Source organism: Phacochoerus africanus, chromosome 2 (assembly GCF_016906955.1).
Source record: "Phacochoerus africanus isolate WHEZ1 chromosome 2, ROS_Pafr_v1, whole genome shotgun sequence".
Taxonomy (NCBI): Eukaryota; Metazoa; Chordata; class Mammalia; order Artiodactyla; family Suidae; genus Phacochoerus; species Phacochoerus africanus.
This window is the reverse complement of record NC_062545.1, coordinates 152,174,019-152,191,681: the sequence shown is the minus strand read 5'-3', so window position 1 is coordinate 152,191,681 and position 17,663 is coordinate 152,174,019. Positions and strand designations below refer to the sequence as shown.

The 17,663-nt window shown below is 40.2% G+C and overlaps 1 protein-coding gene across 3 annotated transcripts in view; it reads right to left on the bottom strand.

The window, feature by feature from the left end:
• The window catches only part of FBXO15 (F-box protein 15), a 40,365-nt gene that overhangs the window by 1,391 nt on the left and 21,311 nt on the right, over window positions 1–17,663 (bottom strand). For all 3 annotated transcript variants that reach the window (XM_047766964.1, XM_047766966.1, XM_047766965.1), the window contains one exon: window positions 624–748. In XM_047766964.1, coding sequence (XP_047622920.1) covers window positions 624–748 — 125 coding nt within the window. The remainder of the gene's footprint in view (window positions 1–623; window positions 749–17,663) is intronic.

Below are 17,663 nucleotides of genomic sequence, written 5' to 3'. Positions count from 1 at the left end.
CAGGAGACTGGAGGCTCTGCACATTCCCAGGAGACCCATCCTGTGAAAGTCTGCTCATCCCACAAAATACAGATGGAGAGTAACAGGAAACTTGGGATCCTTGGGCACAGGTACCACATTAAAACGAGCCTCTTCCCTGCCGATTCCCAGCCACATCATCTCTCCCCTCCATGTACCTAGTTTTTCACAGAGGTATAAATTGATTTAACTGTCCAAGGAAATAATCTGTATCCTGGAAGTTATAACTGCAATAAACTTTAAATTGCTGTATGAGTAATTAAGAAACTTTTGAGTAAATGCTACTTGCCTGGTCCAACCTACAGCTCTACTCTTTCTCCTCAAGTAGCTAGAAGGGCTGGGAGGGAATGAAGGGGTACAGTCAACACTGCTGGGAAATGGGACTCCATGCCCCTACCCACTTAGTCCACCGTGCTCAGCGAAAAACAGGGCACTTAGGAAGCATCTGATCAATCAACTCCCTGTCACTGGCCAAGAGGACATGCAGAGTCTTCAGACACCAGAACAACACACGTAGACTTTCAAAGCAGCATCGTGTATTTACACCAACAGACATGTTTTTATACCAAAACCAGGTACTTTAGGAAAAGAAGACAATGAATTACCTTTATATAGCCATCAAAAATATTAGTTTTCCAAGAAAGGCCAACTTTTCCAATAAGAGGTAGGTGTTCTGTGCTATTTTTAAAACTTATCACAATGAGCTTCACATATTCATTTTCAATGTATCCTGGAAAGAGTTAAGATATTTAAAATTACTATATACATCTGATGCAGGACAACAAGTCAGGATTCCTCAGTCTGCTGCTCCACATAGGAAGCCTCATGTAGCTCAGCATGACATTTGGGGATGAGGGGAACTCCTGCAGAGCTGACCCAGGTCTGCTGGCAGCCAGGGCAGCACAACACATATCTGAGCTACAGAGGCAGAGAAAGAGTGTGTCTCAAAGGTGAGATGGGCAGATACCAGGAGTGAACCAGGATACCACCCTGTCACTGATGGAGAGGTCCCTACAAGGCAAGGATTCTGCTGATTTGATTAAACAAACAGGAAGGAAAATGGAAAACCAGAGATATGGAACTTAAGATGCCAAAAACTGCACAGAAAGGGCATCAAACATGAGGGAGGAGAGACGTCCAAAGCAAGGAAGGGTGAGAGCAGGTGAAACAGAGGAGGAAAGGCAGGAGCCCAGCACACAGCACCCTCGAAGGAACATATAAACAAGCACACGCAGAGGTCCTGGAGGTCCTGGCACTGCTGACCAAGAGCTGAAACCAGAGCCCTGCCCTCCCAGCCCAGCTCTGAGCTGCCCCGGAGCAGCCCCACTACCTACAGCTGTCACAGCCCAGGTGCACGCATGCCCAGGGGCTGCTGGATGGCTGAGCCTCACACACCCACTTGAATGTGTCCTGTAAAGGCAGCACCACACATAACAAAGTTGGAGGGTTTCCCAGGCACAAGGATTCAGAGGAGACACCTGAACATGGTGAGATATGAGTCATGGATGGAGCAGATGCCCTCTGACCCTACACTGCTTATTTCACAGGACAAAACAAACAAAGCCAAGCTGCCTGGGAAGCCAGAGCCCCACCCTAGAAACTCTCCACAGCATCCTCACACAAGTGCAGCTGAAAAACCAGAAGGGGGACATGGGCTCTGAGCAGGCCCCCTAGGCAGTGCAGGGCCAGCTTGCAGCCTGCCAGCCCTTCTGGTCCAAGGACCCAGGTAGCCCAGACTCCCTCCTCCACTGCCCCTTCCCAAGGTGACACCAACCCCTCCCAGAAGCATCCCTACCCTCACCTCAAGAAGAGGTGCAGTAAAGACATCCTAAACGGGGCAGATGTGGCCCTGCTCTGCCCTGAGTCACTGCCAGGCCACACGCAGAATGGAGAGGCCTCTGACTGCTGGATTGTCCTTAGGACTCCACAGAAAATGGACCCCAAGGCACATCAGCCAAAAACAAATCAGCTCAATGGCATTTGTCTGAGTTAATAAATATGCAGTCTCTGCAGGGAGACTGGTGCTCTTCTGTTACCACCAGACATCCTCCCTCAGAACGACTACAACACTGCGGTATCTTAGAAGGTCAGAGCCCTTTCCACCGACCCTGTGTAATTGCTTCAATCTCTAAGATAGAAAAGCTTATGCTCTTCCTACATATAAGCAATCTGCATACAGAACACATGTGTGAGGGTAAGTGTAAATATAGGTCATCTTTTGAGTATTTATTGGACACCAAGCATGTGTTAAGCACTTTGTGTAAGCAGTTTTAAAAAAATACCTTAGAAAAGTGCTATTAATTACACAGTGATTCTCCGAGCTCACAGGTGAGAATGCTGTGGGCAGAAAGGTAAAGACTGCCTAGCCCAAGGCCACACTGCTGGTAAGCATTGAAAACACGACCCACACTGTGCTCTGTGTCTGGAGTCCATGTCACAAGAGATTAAAACAGATACAAAGGAAGGGAAACAGGATCACCTACTGGTTTAAATTACTAGCTGAGAAAATAATGGAGATTTAGAGTCCCATGAAGTTTTGTTTTCATTTCACTGCCAATAGAGAAAAATCTATGAATGCATAGATAGTATGCACTGGGGACCACAGAGCTCCCCAAACTGTTGCCGATTTCTCCATGCTCACTACCTCCCATCCTCAACCTTTCTCTGACTAGATCATGGGTGGCCTGGCTCCTTTGCTGAGATACACGCCTGCTCAGCTGGGTCAGAGTGAGCAGTAGAGGAGGGAGCAGAAGGAAAACCACTTCTGGCAGGTGCAGGTCCCCATTCCTTGGAGCCGGCATGCACAGCACCCTGGAGTCAACTACAGAGTACAACAGGAGAAGCTGCAGTGTGTCACACATACAGAAAAACAGAACCTACTCTCTCAGACAGACCGTGAGCTAAAACCCCCTTAATAAATTCCTGGGCTGCCTAAGCCATTCAGAACAGATGGCTAGAGACTCTAATTAACCTACCAACACCTAAGACCATCCTCCAAACACAGAGAAATACAACTCGAAGCTCACTACCCTTGGCTTCCAGTGACATGCACTTACAAGAATGGACTTCAGAGTCATAAGGACCTCATTTCAAACCCTACCCAGGCATTTACCAGTTGTGTGATCATGGTGAAGCTCCAAGCCAAGCAAAATGAGATAAAAATAGAAAGTTGTGATTAATGGAACTAATAGTAAATAGTAACATTATAGGGTAAATTATTATAAATGCCAAGCTAAGGTTGCTAAAGAACTTTAAATGTGTTATCTCAACAATAATACTACATCTAAAGAGCCAAGCCTACTGTCACAGAAAACAAAGGCATACCATGTTCATGCATGGTAAGACTCAACACTGCTAAGACATCCATTTACCTGAATTGATATATAGACTTAATACACTCCCAGTCATAATCCCAGCAAGAATTTTAATAATTTAAAAATACATAAATAGTAAGATGTGACAAGCTGATTCTAAAATTCATATGGAAATGCTAAGAACCTAAAATAGCCACACAATCTTGAAAAACAAAAAATAATTGACTTCAAGACTTACTACACAGCTATAGCAATCAAAACACTGTGGTATTACTATAAAGACACACAAATAGATCAAAAACATAGAACAGATGGGTCCACACCAACACTTTTACAAGTAACTGATTTTGGACAATGACATCAAAATAATTCAATGAGAAAAGAAAGCCTTTCCACAAATGGTGTGGAAATGTGCTATTCATATGGAAAAATAAAATGAACCTCAATCCCCGCCTCATACTTCACACAAAAATTAATTAGGGATGGATTATAGATCTAAATATAAAAGCTAAAACCATAAAACCAGCTGGAAGAAAGAAAAGATCCATAACCTGGAGTAGGAAAAGTTTTTAAGACAAAAAAAAGAAAATACCATAAAATTTAAAAATAGCAAATTTGATTTCATCAAAATTAGAAACTTCTGATCATTAAAAGATATTATTAAGAAAATGAATAAACAAGCCATGAACTGGGGGGGAAAGTATTTGCAAACCATATATCTGACAAAGGACGGTTATCCAGAAAATATAAAGAACTCCTATGGTTAAAGAATAAAGAGACAAACACTAATTTAAAAAAATATTAAAAGACACTTCAAAAAAAGACATGCAAGTGGTAAAGGCATGTGAAAGAGTGCTGAGTGCTTAACATTATTGGCCATTAGGGGATGCAAATCAACACCACACACCAGATCACCTACAATTTAAAAGACTATTAATAACATCATGGTTGCTTGGAATATGGAGCAACCAGAACATTTATACACAGATCACAGGAGTGTAAAATGGTAAAACCACTCTAAAAAAAAGAAATTTGGAAATTTCTAATACACAAAAATCTCTTGCACATGAAAAAAAATAGTTTGGCAACTTTTAATCCATAAACCTGCCCTAAGAGCCAACATTCCAGTGCTAGGTATTTAGCAACATGAAACTGTATGCCCATAAAAAAGACTTTCACAAGAATTCCATAGCAGCTTTATTCATAATCAAAAACAGTAAACAACCAAGTTCCCTCTCTATTAACAGTAAAAGAGGTAAGCAAATTCTATTCACTCAATGTAATACAACTCATCAATAAACAGAAATGACTATCAACCTCACATCATTATAGATGCATATCAGAGACACTGCGCTGAAAGAAAAAATCTGGACACAAACCCACACTGTACAATCCCATTTATACAAAGTCCTAGAACAAGCAAAACTAATTTCTAGTGGGAAAAAATTTTTGCTAACGTATATGGGAGTTCTTGTACTATTTCTGTAATTTTTCCCAAGTTGGAAAGTATGTCAGAAAGTTAAAAAAAGAGCATCACTCAATAGAGTTAGTTGCAACCTTCCTCTGAAGACCCCTCTGCGTGTGCACTGGCTCCTCCTTTCCTATCCAACCTGTAACCCTGGACATGCCCACCTGTGTCCTCAGATCATGCCTCATCCTCCTTGCCTCAGGGAGTTCACCAGTCACCTCTGTGGCTGACAAGATCCTTCTTTCCACAGCATCTCTTCCTTTCCTAAACCCTACACACTTGCACATTTAAATATACTGGATCTGTTTCCTAAAATAACCCACGGTCTTTGGAATAAAAGGTTGTATCTTCCGTGGCATGTTAATGGCACCACTGATAACATTTCTCATTTCTCAGCTATGACTAGAGATCATTTCTTGCATCATAAATAGAACACAGAAAAAAAAGGGAAGTAAAGAAAGTGAGGAGAAGAGATTGGTGATTTGATTTTCCTAGGTCAAACAGAGACGAGGGAAGGGGGTTAAATTAGATTAAAACTGCCTGAGGCAAGGACAGCAGAGAACAGGTTAACTAAACAGATAAACCCAATGAGGGGAAACTGAATGAGACAGAACCTTAGACCACCATCTGGAGACCAACTAGTAACACAAATAAATGGCCATCAGGAAACAACACTCAGATGTCTGTGTAAGTCCTAGATAAAAGAGGTAGGGAGACCATGTTACAAACGCAAAAATATTTGCCACAAAGTATTAACAATTTACAGCTGCAGAGGCCTGAGGCTACAAAGTAATAATTAGTAACAAGATGGTACAATCATTAGACTCTAATAATCAAATGGAATTGGCACTAATTTTTAAGGAGAGAAAACCTGTACTATCTCCCATTCCCTGTTAGGCATAAATCTCCCAATGGCATATACATGGTTTTTCTATTTTTCTTAATTATTTCCAAGATACCTCTGTTACTTCCCAAGCCCCTGATATACATAAGATGTAAATGGTTAAATACAGTCACAGACCGCAGACTAGTCATAGATCAGGTCCCTGAACATGACAATGATCAGTTCTGCTTCCACTTCCTTTTGCTACGTGGGCTGCAAAAGTGAAATAAATTGGAGCTATCCTGGTGGAAGGCTGGAAAATAGAATTTTCAAATCTTCTGAACAATTTGCATCCTCATTTCAAGCCTGGAACCAAACAACTTCTATCTTGGTGGACATGATGTCATCAATAAAATCTCTTACAATCTTCTGAGAAGGAGGGTTTCTACTTCTTTAATATTAAGTAGGACTTCAACAGCTTACATTTTCTGGTAGTATCATTCCTGATATTGGTGACAAATAACTTGATTTTAAAGAGAATAAATTGGAATTCCCATTGTGGCTCAATGGTAACAAACCTGCCTAGTATCCATGAGGATGCGGGTTCAATCCCTGGCCCTGCTCAGTGGGCTAAGGATCCGGCATTGACATGAGCTGTAGTGTAGGTCACAGATGGGGCTCAGATCCCGCATTGCTGTGGCTGTGGGGTAGGCCAGCAGCTACAGCTCCAATTTTCCAATTTGACCCTTAGCCTGAGAACTTCCATAAGCTGTAGGTGTGGCCCTAAAAAGACAAAAAAAAAAAAAAAAAAGAGAAGAAATGTGTATTTAGACTCTTTAAAACTTCATTGTTCATCAATTCAATAGTGCTTATAAATATCTTTTTCTATTGCTGCATTTAAAGGTTCACGCCAGTATTTTCACAACATTTGGTTCAATTTTTCTGCCTTTGGACCAATTTTCTATCAGTCCAGTCCATCTGAGCATAAATTTTTTCTAGATTTCTCCTTCTAAAGACATTTAAAGGGAAAATATGTGGATATTAGTTTGTGGGTCTCCAACACCTGTTCTGCTTCCCTGCTAAGAATATTCCAGTAACCAGGGACACACAGCCAGGTCTGTGCCTGGGCTTCAAGTGGGAGAAGCCAGCTCCATCATGGAACCCAATCCATCTGGCCACTGACTGAGTCAGGGATGGTGTCTAACCCCAGCAGAGCCAAGGAGATGCCAAGAGGCTCTTGAGCGGGTTGTGGGGGGAGCTTGGGAGGAAGAACTTTGGCCTTAGAGGTGGGATCTAGAGCCAGTCAGAGCTGCCCTGGGTGGAGAAAGCAAGAGTCGTCAGCATGGGAGAGAGAAGGAAGGACGGACAGGCTGCTGGACACAGCCAACCCCAGCGACAGGCAATGAGCTCACCCAGCAAACTGCACTTGAAATAGGACCTCCCCTAAGTTTTCAACATGAGTCCTTTTTGCTAAGCCAGTTTTAGGTTAGGTATTCTAGGTATTAAATTAGGTTCTAGGTAGCTTTCAACCAAAAAATAATTTTTTTTCAATCTATACATAAGTTCTTTTTCCTTTTAAAATAATTTTTGAATCAGAAAACATGAATACATTTGTAAATGGAAGAAGAGTTGATGGAAAACAGGTTTGTGATGTTGAAGAGCTAAGAGACCAATGTAAATAAAGGTCCCTGAACAGGTAGGAGCAGATATATTTAGCAATAGAAATTGGGAAATCTGTTGGAAAGTAAGTGAGACGTCTTTTTCTCTGAAATAGGAAAAAAACAAGACATCAAAAAGACTGTGATACCATGAAAATGTGATGGCAGATGAGGAAGAATGGAAAGCACAAGCATTTTTCTTAGTATAACAGGTAGTGAACCCAGTGAGCAAGGAGGGTGACTAAGATTGTATTTAATCACTATCCCTGGAAACAAAAATATAAATAACTCATATCCTTCCTTCTAAATGATTAAAAGAATTCAAATCACCAGAGAGAAAGATCAAAATTTGAGGTCAAATCTCAAACAGAAGTGTCCACAAATGCAAAAGAGGAGGAAAAGGTCCACATAAAGGATCTTAGACCCAGGGGTCCTCCTCATGAGTCCTGCGTTACCAGCAGGGCTGGCTCGGGGGGCCATAACCTGTGTGGTCTGCAAAGGACTCCTCTCATTTTAAGTGCTGCTGTCACCATTCTGAACTTGATAATATACTAACCAGGAGCTCCACAGTTTCATTTTGCACTGGGCCACACAAATCACATCGCCCATCCCTGCTTCAGGGAAAGTACCATGGACCCTGCTGAGCTCTGACATACAGTGTATGGAGACTGCAGCTTCCCATTCTGTGAACAGCGATCTGTAATGTTGATTTGTCATAGTGGGTCACCAAATGGACAAAACAGGAAAAATGTTCCAACAACCACTGGTGAAAATACTATAAAGAATTATCAGTTCTAATTTTTCTGGATAATCACCACATAGAAAGTACTGTACTGTTTCTAATGCCTTCCTGTTATAAATGCTTAGGGAGGATAATTTGACCTAGAAACATAGCAAGTAATTAGTTATCAAGGAACAGAGGGAACAAAAAAGTATCTATTTTTGGAATCACAAAAATAAAAATGGGATAACATGCTATATGCTCAAACAAACAATAAAAATTTTTAAAGTCACAATTTCTTAAAGAGAGGTTATCTGGGCTTACCAGTTTCTGCTGCTGAAGAGCAGAACAACCCTATTTTTGTAGGATAAAAAGTTCCTAAGGCCCATAACTTCTTTCAAACCCCTCAATATTTTCTATTGTGGCCTTACAAAGTAAGGCACTGAATATTTATTATTTAATCAGTATTTTAATGAAAAGTATATTGCAGAATCTCTATAGGATATGGGAACAAATCTAGCAAATGGATAATGGAAACATAATCTGAAAGTATTTACTCACAATGGCAACACAAAATGAGAAGGTGCAGGAACTATATAAAAAACATTTCTCCTAAGGACAGTGAAGAAAACTTAAATAAGTGGATAGTCCAAAACCCTAAACAAAAACGCATCAGTTCCTTCCAAATTAATGTACACATTGAATATAAATCTGATCAATATCCCAATAAGATATTTAAAATCTGGCCAAGTGATTATTGGATGTAACTAAAAGAATAAATGGATGGAGATAACAAAGATTTTTTATAAAAGTTCATTAGCAAGAATGTCTACACTGGGGGAGGGACACATTTTCATAACAATATAGACAAGCAAAGCTTGAAATATCTTCCTACCTAGTGGGGATACAAGAGGAAGGGGCACAGATCCTCAGCAGAAAAAAAGGAATCCTAAGAGGCAAAACACGGGAATCTGCAGGCTGTGTATGATTTTATATTAAATCAAAAGGAAACATGGGTTTAAAAGATGAAGAGAAATGATCTAAAGGAAACATAGGTGAATATTCGCCTGATCTTGGAGAGTGCTTTCTATGTGTAAAAATTTTGGAAGAAACGACATGAAAAAAAGACAAATTACATACAGCTAAAAACTTCTGAGGGATCCAAAACAATATAAACCAAGTTAAAAGGCAAAAGACAAAATGGAGAAAATAATGTGCAACAAATATAACTCATATAAATCTTGCAAACATTTAGGAGTTCCCGTCATGGCACAGCAGAAACGAATCTGACTAGTGACCCTGAGGTTGCGGCTTCGATTCCTAGCCTTGCTCAATGGGTCAGGAGTCCGGCATTGCTGTGGCTGTGGCGTAGGCTGGCAGCTACAGTTCTGATTCGAGCCCTAGCCTGGGAACCTCCATATGCCGCAGGTGTGGCCCTAAAAAGCAAAAAAAAAAAAATCTTGCAAACATCTAAAACAACAGAATCAACCAAACATGAACAAATGAAAAATCAATTAGAAAATATAAAAACAAGACAACACAAGCAAAGTGTCCACCTCCTAGAACCCTCCTTATTTCCTCACTTCAGTCCTTGAGGAGCCTTATGTGGTGGGTTCTCTTGTTACCACACCGTAGCACACTGGGGACAGGTTGTCTGAGGCTGAAGCCAATGAAGACACCCCTTAAAAACAGCCTAGCCGGTAGCTGCTATAACCACAAACCTCGACAGGCTTTTTTAAACAGTTCACCTAACATTCAACATATGCAAATGCAAAATGATCAGATGTCATTTTCACTTCTCAAATCATCATATATTTTTCAAAATAATGCCGAAGATAATAGTGCTATGGTCATGAAAATGGAGACCTAAATGCCCAACAGAAGAAGAATGAATCAATAAATCATGATAAAGCCAAACAATGGGGTGTCATACAACTTCTAAAAATCTAATTTTTCAAAGACTATTTAGTGAGATGAAGAAAAAGCAGTCATTGTTCAAACAATGTGGTCCACAGATATAGATCTGAAAATGAACCAAAATATAAATAGTTGTCCTTGAATGATTTGTATTTGCTTCTTTACAAATTTCCATACATTCAGAATTTTCAAATACTATAATAAGAAAAAGACTTTGTTCTTAAAGGCATTTTTATAACAACTCAAATAAATGACAGAACCACATATTCAGTTATTTAAAAATTCTTTCCCTTTGCTTCAACATTTCTCTCTCAATATTGATAAAAAGACTACGAGATGCTGTAGACCTTTTTCCTTCAGCTTCTCAAAATTGGTAATAATTAGCTTGATACAAAGATCAAAAAACACACATTCTTTCATACTTTGTACTGCTGATCATGCTCTTTTTGAAGCTCTACTGACACTTCAAAGACACACTGGACTACTTCTGGTCTGCTTTTCCACAGGGCTGCACCCACCCTCATCCTGAGACATCTATTCTTAGAAAGGCCTGCTTACAAGGTGGCCCTTGGTTGGCGTCTAGGAATGGATTTTGGGAGTGTTCCCACCTCCGCATCCATCTCTGATAGGAGTGGGTCAGTCCCTCACCTTAGCCATTAATACAACTGTGCCCTGAGTCCTGTAAGTCCTCCCAGGAGGTCACTAAACCTGGATTGGGCTTGGGGACCCAAATCCAATGGTCCATTCACATTTGCAAAAGAACAGAAAACAATGTGCACAGGAAAATCCACATTCCAAGTTTTCACTCATAAATCATTTCTCTTATAAATCCAATTCAGGTAATAAAATATGTTTTCATCTAAATGTCCTTTTAGTTTAATTTTAGTGTCCATACACAAAGAAGAAGGTTACAAATGTGGACAGACTCGGGGATCATGAATTTTTCTTTGAAAAAAAAGGTATTACTGTTCCCTTTAAGAGCATTCTTAATGCAGCCATGACTTGTCAAAGTGGCAGAACATAAAAATACAAAGAGAGAAAATGTCCCGAGCCACTGGGGGAGGAATATGACAGAGGTCAAAGGAGAAGCAAGTAAAATAAAGCTTCAGAGAAAGAAGGACATGGATCCTCTGGATTCATGGTCAGCAGTGCTGAGAGGGAGAAAGTCCTTCCCGGGACCATGTCTGACTGAGGGACAACAAGGCCCAGCATTCGGGCTCTGAGCTCTGCTCTAGGAAACTGAGGGCCAGGCGGAGCCACCAGCAGGAGCTGCTCTGACCGAAAGGCAGAGAAGGAGAACAGTACAGCAGTGTCACCAGCTGAGTTGAGCCACCAAAGACGAATGCAAAGCCCAGAGGCATCAGCTGCAGCCACAAAGGTCTACGGCAAGTAGGGAGCCTGCGGGCACTCAGCCCTCCAGGGTCATCTGGAGCACCAGCCTTGCCTCTGGGTCCCAAGGATCACACCCCAGCTCCAAGAACTAACTAGGGTCATCCAGTTTGATCTCAATAACATGTATTGTAATCCCCCCCCAAAAAATTCAAAGCATCTTGCAGCAAAGAACATGAGATAGAGTTAATAAAACAGAACAAAGAGACATTTTATTCTGAGAAAATTCTGTGACCAAGAGACAGAGAGCATCCAGTGGCCAGTACTCTTTCCTAATGCTTCGCAGGGATTGATCTGTTGTGTCTGGATACAAACATAGCAGGAACCCTTTATTTGTATTCCCTGCCTATGAATTGACTGCTGATTGCATAGTCAGTTCTAGAGATCTTTTAAGCCAATCTTAGGCAAATTATTCTATACAATGTATTCTATACTAACACTCTAAACAAATACATACATATCCCCTAAAGGATGAAGAAATGCTCAGATTTATAGACATATCATGGTACGATTAAAATAGCTAATTCCTACAAGTCCAGTATTTATCTGACAAGAGGATCTGAGACTGTAGCAGGTGTATGCCGTGTCGACACACTGGGTATCTGCTGCTTCAGTGGCGCCTTGCTTTCTCAGTGACGGTGGCTTCATTGTGTGCTTAACATTTAGTAAGGCCAGTCATTCTCTTATTATTTTCAAATTTTAGTCAAGAGCTGGATGGTTGTCACACAGGGGTCTGCTTTATGATCATTTGTTTCATATCTCTATGTGTCATTTAAAAATACAAAAAAGTTCAATTACAAAAAGAGAAAGAAAAAAAGACAAGAAAAGCAAGGGAACAATACAGAATTAGCAGAAAGGGATGGAGGTGCTTTGAAGCACATAGGTGGCTTCAAAGTCACTGGTAAGAACCTATTTCTTAAACTGGGTGGTGCCTACATTGGTTTTTTAATTGTTGGTTTTTCGGTAGTCTAAAACACATATCATTCATAAAAAACATACTATCTCACAATTAAAAATGTAAAACAAAAATTTTATCAGCCATTTTATATGCATATGTATATTTCTAAATGGATTTTAGACTTGACTTTGCAAGTTGGGATTTTTTTTTTTTTTTTAACTAGAACTGTAAAGAATTTCTGGACTAAACTGGTACATCTGCAAAGTTATTAAAGATGGAATGCTGGAAGTGGTCCTACAAAATGGCCAAATCCAGACTCTGTTCATCAATTACACCATATTTAATGTTGTGTCCTGTCCACTACAGGACCCTTACTCACAGAGTTTGGACCACTCTCCATTAGCCTGTCTGACCATCACCAATAGTTGCCTTACACCATTCCCAGCTCCTCCTGGCCCACCCTTCCTCGGAGCCCTGAAGGAACCCCAGAGCCCCCTCCCCCACCCTCCCGGACCAGATGACCTGGCCTGGCAGGCTTCTCCTGCCTATTGTGGAGTGGCCACATACCTCTTGCATTCAGTGACTATTTGTTAATGAATGAACCAAATACACAAAGGGGCTGCCTCATCCCCTTTACTTCTACTTCCTGCCACTCCCTACAGGCCACCTCCCTAGAGTCAGGCCAGGATGCTGATGGCAGTAGACAGAGCCCTCTCAATTCTAGGAACATGAGGATAAAATATTTTATCCTTGAAAGGGAGAAAGTGTTCTTAAAAAACAGAGGCACAGTGCTGTCATCCCCTACCGCAACGACATAGCTGGAATTTACTAAATATACCACCAGGTACCACAGGAGAGTTTCTCAAAAATCATAGAGAACATTTGGTTTGTACTTTTGGAAAATGTGATGACTCTGATGGCAAGAGCGCCCTCTGCTGATGGCTAGTCACAGAACTGCACAGAGAGGAACCACAGAAGTCTTTTTCAAGTCTTAGGGTGAAAATGTTTCTCACTGTGGAAACAGGTGAAAGGTGAATTATTCCATCACAGTTTTCCATTCTCCTTCATTTACTCACCCTCTTGCATGTCCTAATAATCATATAACCCTCTCAGGGCTGTGTCAGCATTAACAGAAAATTGGCTTCCATGGCACTTCGGCAAGCCAGGAGAGAAAGGCCCTACAGGCCAGCAGAGAAGGGCCCTTAAGATGCCAATACCTTGGAAAGACAGGGTCACACTCATACCAGATACACCCCAGAAGCAGGTCACTGGAAAGTACTAGTGCACAGGAGACAGGAGCCCAGGGTTTAAGACCCTCAGCTCTGGAGCCAGACTCAGGAGCAGATGGAGCTTGAGACTGGCCTCCACAGTTGGCTTCAGCCACCCCACCAATGACACGGTAAGATCACAGGCTTGCTATGAAGATTCACATAAATACAAAACATGCAGCAAGAACCGATGACGAGGGGCCATAAACGCTCTGTCACCATCATCCTCATCATCATCAAGGGCACAGCCTAGGTGTGAGGAACGCATACAAAGTGTAATCAACATAATGCTGTATTTGCTGAGAATGAGGTGGGGGTTCTTCTTCTCAAAAGTTTGAGGCAGCCTACTCCCTCACTCAAGACAGACCTTGACCCGGCCCTGGAGAACAGACATGCTGTCAGGTAAGAAATGCTGGAAGTGGGAGTTCCTGTTGTGGTGAAACAGAGGCAAATCCAACTAGTATCCATGAGAATGTCAGTTCCATCCCTGCCCTCGCTCAATAGGTTAAGGATCTGGCATTGCCATGAGCTGTGGTGTAGGCTACAGACGTGGCTCAGACCCTGCGTTGCTGTGGCTATGGCTGGCAGCTGTAGCTCTGATTCGACCCCTAGCCTGGGAACTTCCATATGCCACAAGTGTGGCCCTAAAAAGCAAAAAAAAAAAAAAAGAAAGAAAAGAAAGAAAGAAATGGGGGAAGTGAAGGGCACAGAGGACATGGTGCAAGAGAGCAAGTTCTCAGCCAACACCAGCCAGAGCACCTGAGTGTGTGCCTTTGGTGTAGACAGGGGCATGTTAGCAGTCCCCTCAACAGTGACACTGGGAAAAGGAATGAGATTTCATTCTCTACTTTTAAATAACAGAATAAAGGTAGATGGGTTGAAGTACAGAGAAAGTAATTGGGGCTCAATAAAAGGCAGAATTTTCATACCTTCCCAAAAGTGCATAAGCTGATTCTGGGCAGAGCAAATTCAGGCCTAGGAGAGGTCAGTCTCCAGATTGCCTTTCAGTCCCTTTCTAATTCTGAGAGTCCAAAATTCTAAGCATAGCTAAAAGAGCACTAAAGAAAAACAAGAACGTGTGAAAATTAAACAACCTAAGCAGTCAACTCAGAAAGCTAGAAAAGGGTCAAAATAAACCTAAAGAAAACAGGTGATTTCTAGGAAATCATACAAACTAAAATGAATCAATGAAAAGTAGAAAAGCTGACTTTAACTGGGTCAGAAACAGATTTTTAAAATTAAAAAATGAAAAATATAGGTATTCTGTGACTTTAAATGGAAAGAGTAAAAACCAAATAACCTAAACTAGTAGCTTAAAAATAAGCATATATATGACAAGAAAGGCTGAGAGATTCTAGGATGTTAACAGAAAATGTAGTAATGAAATCCACTATATTAAAAGTGTAAAGCGGGGAGTTCCTGTCGTGGCTCAGTGGTTAATGAATCCGACTAGGAACCACGGGTTCAATCCCTGGCCTTGCTCAGTGGGTTACCGATCCAGGCGTTGCCATGAGCTGTGGTGTAGGTCACAGACGCAGCTCGAATCCCGAGTTGCTATGGCTCTGGCGTAGGCTGGCGGCTCAGCTCCAACTAGACCCTTAGCCTGGGAACCTCCATGTGCCGTGGGAAGCGGCCCTAGAAAAGGCAAAAAGACCAAAAAAAAAAAAAGTGTAAAGGAGAAAAAAATATATCAATAGTTGCCCAAATGTATTTGATAACATTTAATAATCATTCCTGATATAAAAAAAAAACTTTCTTAATTTGTAAGAACACATAACAAAAATACCAAACAAACATACTTAGTGGAAACATTTTATTAACTCCTCATTTAGTTGGAAATACCCTCAGAGAGGAATTTGCCAGTGTCTTTCAAAATTACACATGCATTTACACTTTGAGCTAGCCATCTTATTTCTAAGAAAGTATCCCAGAGATAAGCTAGCATAATATAAAGTGATGTAGGAACAAGGCAATTCACTATGTATTCATTATACCACTATCTGTAACAGCAAAGGCTGTAAACCATGGAAAAAAGACATTAATGAACTACCTACCTATAGATGTTTTCAAAAGAGAGAAAGATCTGTATTTCATTCTAAAAAATAATCTCCAGAATATATTATTAATTGGGGAAAATTAAGAAACTTAAAAGGGAGTGTAGTATGACTTTTTTAAGAAACTGGGAGAAGCGTGAATATATTGATGTATAGAAACATTTAAAGAACAAACCTTAGAGAGAAAAAGAACAGAAATGAAGCAAACATCTCTGAACCACATTGTTTTATAACCTCAACTCTGGACCATATAAATATGGTATGTAATATTTTAATGTAAAAATAGAACCAAAGCAATCCCGAAAAATAAAAAATCAACTGAAACAAATTACTCTAATTGAATATCATAACCACACAGAGCAGAATTATTTTAGGTGACTTACTTCTCTCTAACATGATATATCCTAAGCACATAAAGAACCACAAGGAAAATATTAATTAAAAGAACATTCAATAGGTTATTAGTAATAATATCAGTATTATTGTTTGAAATCATTATATACTTTGATATTGTTTGGAACAAAGGCTTTCAGCATAAGAAATGCAAGTATATATCCAAAAAAAGTTCATTAAAAATGCTAAGATCTGTAATTTAAATGAATGCATGATTTATTTCTACACCTAATAAAAATCTATAAAGTTCAAGGCTCTGCCCACTGAAAAGGAATGAAAACCCAAGAGCAATGTCCATCCCCAAGACCCAGCTCATGGTCTCTAAACACCATAGTGTGAGAACTAAAAGGGACCACAGTTCCTAGGGAGAATGGCCAGCTCCAGGTCTGGGCAGGAAACAGCAAGGAGAGTTTGAGGTATCTTGCAGTGTTAGAACACAAACAAGTTAAAAAAAAAAGAAAGAAAAAAAGAACACAAATAAATTACCAAAGATGACTAGAGTCAAGTTAAAAGAACAGGAGCAAATGACCAATGACAGGACAATTTGAACATCACAACAACAGTAATAAGAGCAATGACTGCAAGTAGACTAAAATGTATAACTTATATTTTAGGTTTAAATTTTAATCCATGAAATCATATTAATACTCTTCTTCCAAAAAAAAAACCTTACGAGTTGTCTTTAAAGACTATTTCAGCATTAATCACTATTCTGTGAATTAATAAAGAATCAAGCATGTACCATGCCTTTCCTATATCAATTATATTTTATGGCAACTAAATAGTTGATAAGAGAAAACTTCTTTACAAAAGAGTGCTAATTCTAGGTTTAGAAGGAATGGCAGAATGGCATTTTGCAATCTCTAATAAAATACTAGATAGAAGTATCCATCGTCTAATAAACATTTATGATAGAAGGAGCAGGTTGAAAAATCACTGAACCCATTGATCAATCTTAACATAATTAATATTTAAACAAATTTCTTGAAAGATACAAAATACCAAATCTCACACAAGAAAAAATAGATAACCTAAATAGCCCTACACCTATGAAAGAAATTGAAACTGTAGTTTAAAATCTCCCCACATGGAGTTCCCGTCGTGGCGCAGTGGTTAACGAATCCAACTAGGAACCATGAGGTTGCGGGTTCAATCCCTGGCCTTGCTCAGCGGGTTAAGGATCCAATGTTGCCATGAGCTTGTGGTGTAAGTCGCAGACGCGGCTCGAATCCCGCATTGCTGTGGCTCTGGTATAGGCCAGTGGCTACAGCTCTGATTAGACCCGTAGCCTAGGAACCTCCATATGCCGCAAGAGCAGCCCTAGAAAAGACAAAAAATAAAATAAAATAAAAATAAATAAATAAATAAAATAAAATCTCCCCACAAAGCAAGCTTCAGGTCTTGATGGCTTCACAGGTGAATTCCACTAACCACTTAAGAAAGAAATATTGCCAGTTCTATGAAAAATCCTCAAAAAATTCAACAGTTAGGAATACTTCCCAATGCATTCTCTGAGATCAGCAGTGGCCTGAGACAAAAACCACATAAAGACATCACAAAACAGAATATGTATCAGAAGAGAGGTAACAAAGATGACTTATTAAAAATCTCAATAAATGTGCAAAATTAGTATGAAGAAAATTCTGATACACTCCCAAAAGACACAAAAGTATTTGTTAACAAATTGACAGATATTCCACATTATTGGGTTAGGACAATTCAACAACAAAGTTGTCAATTCG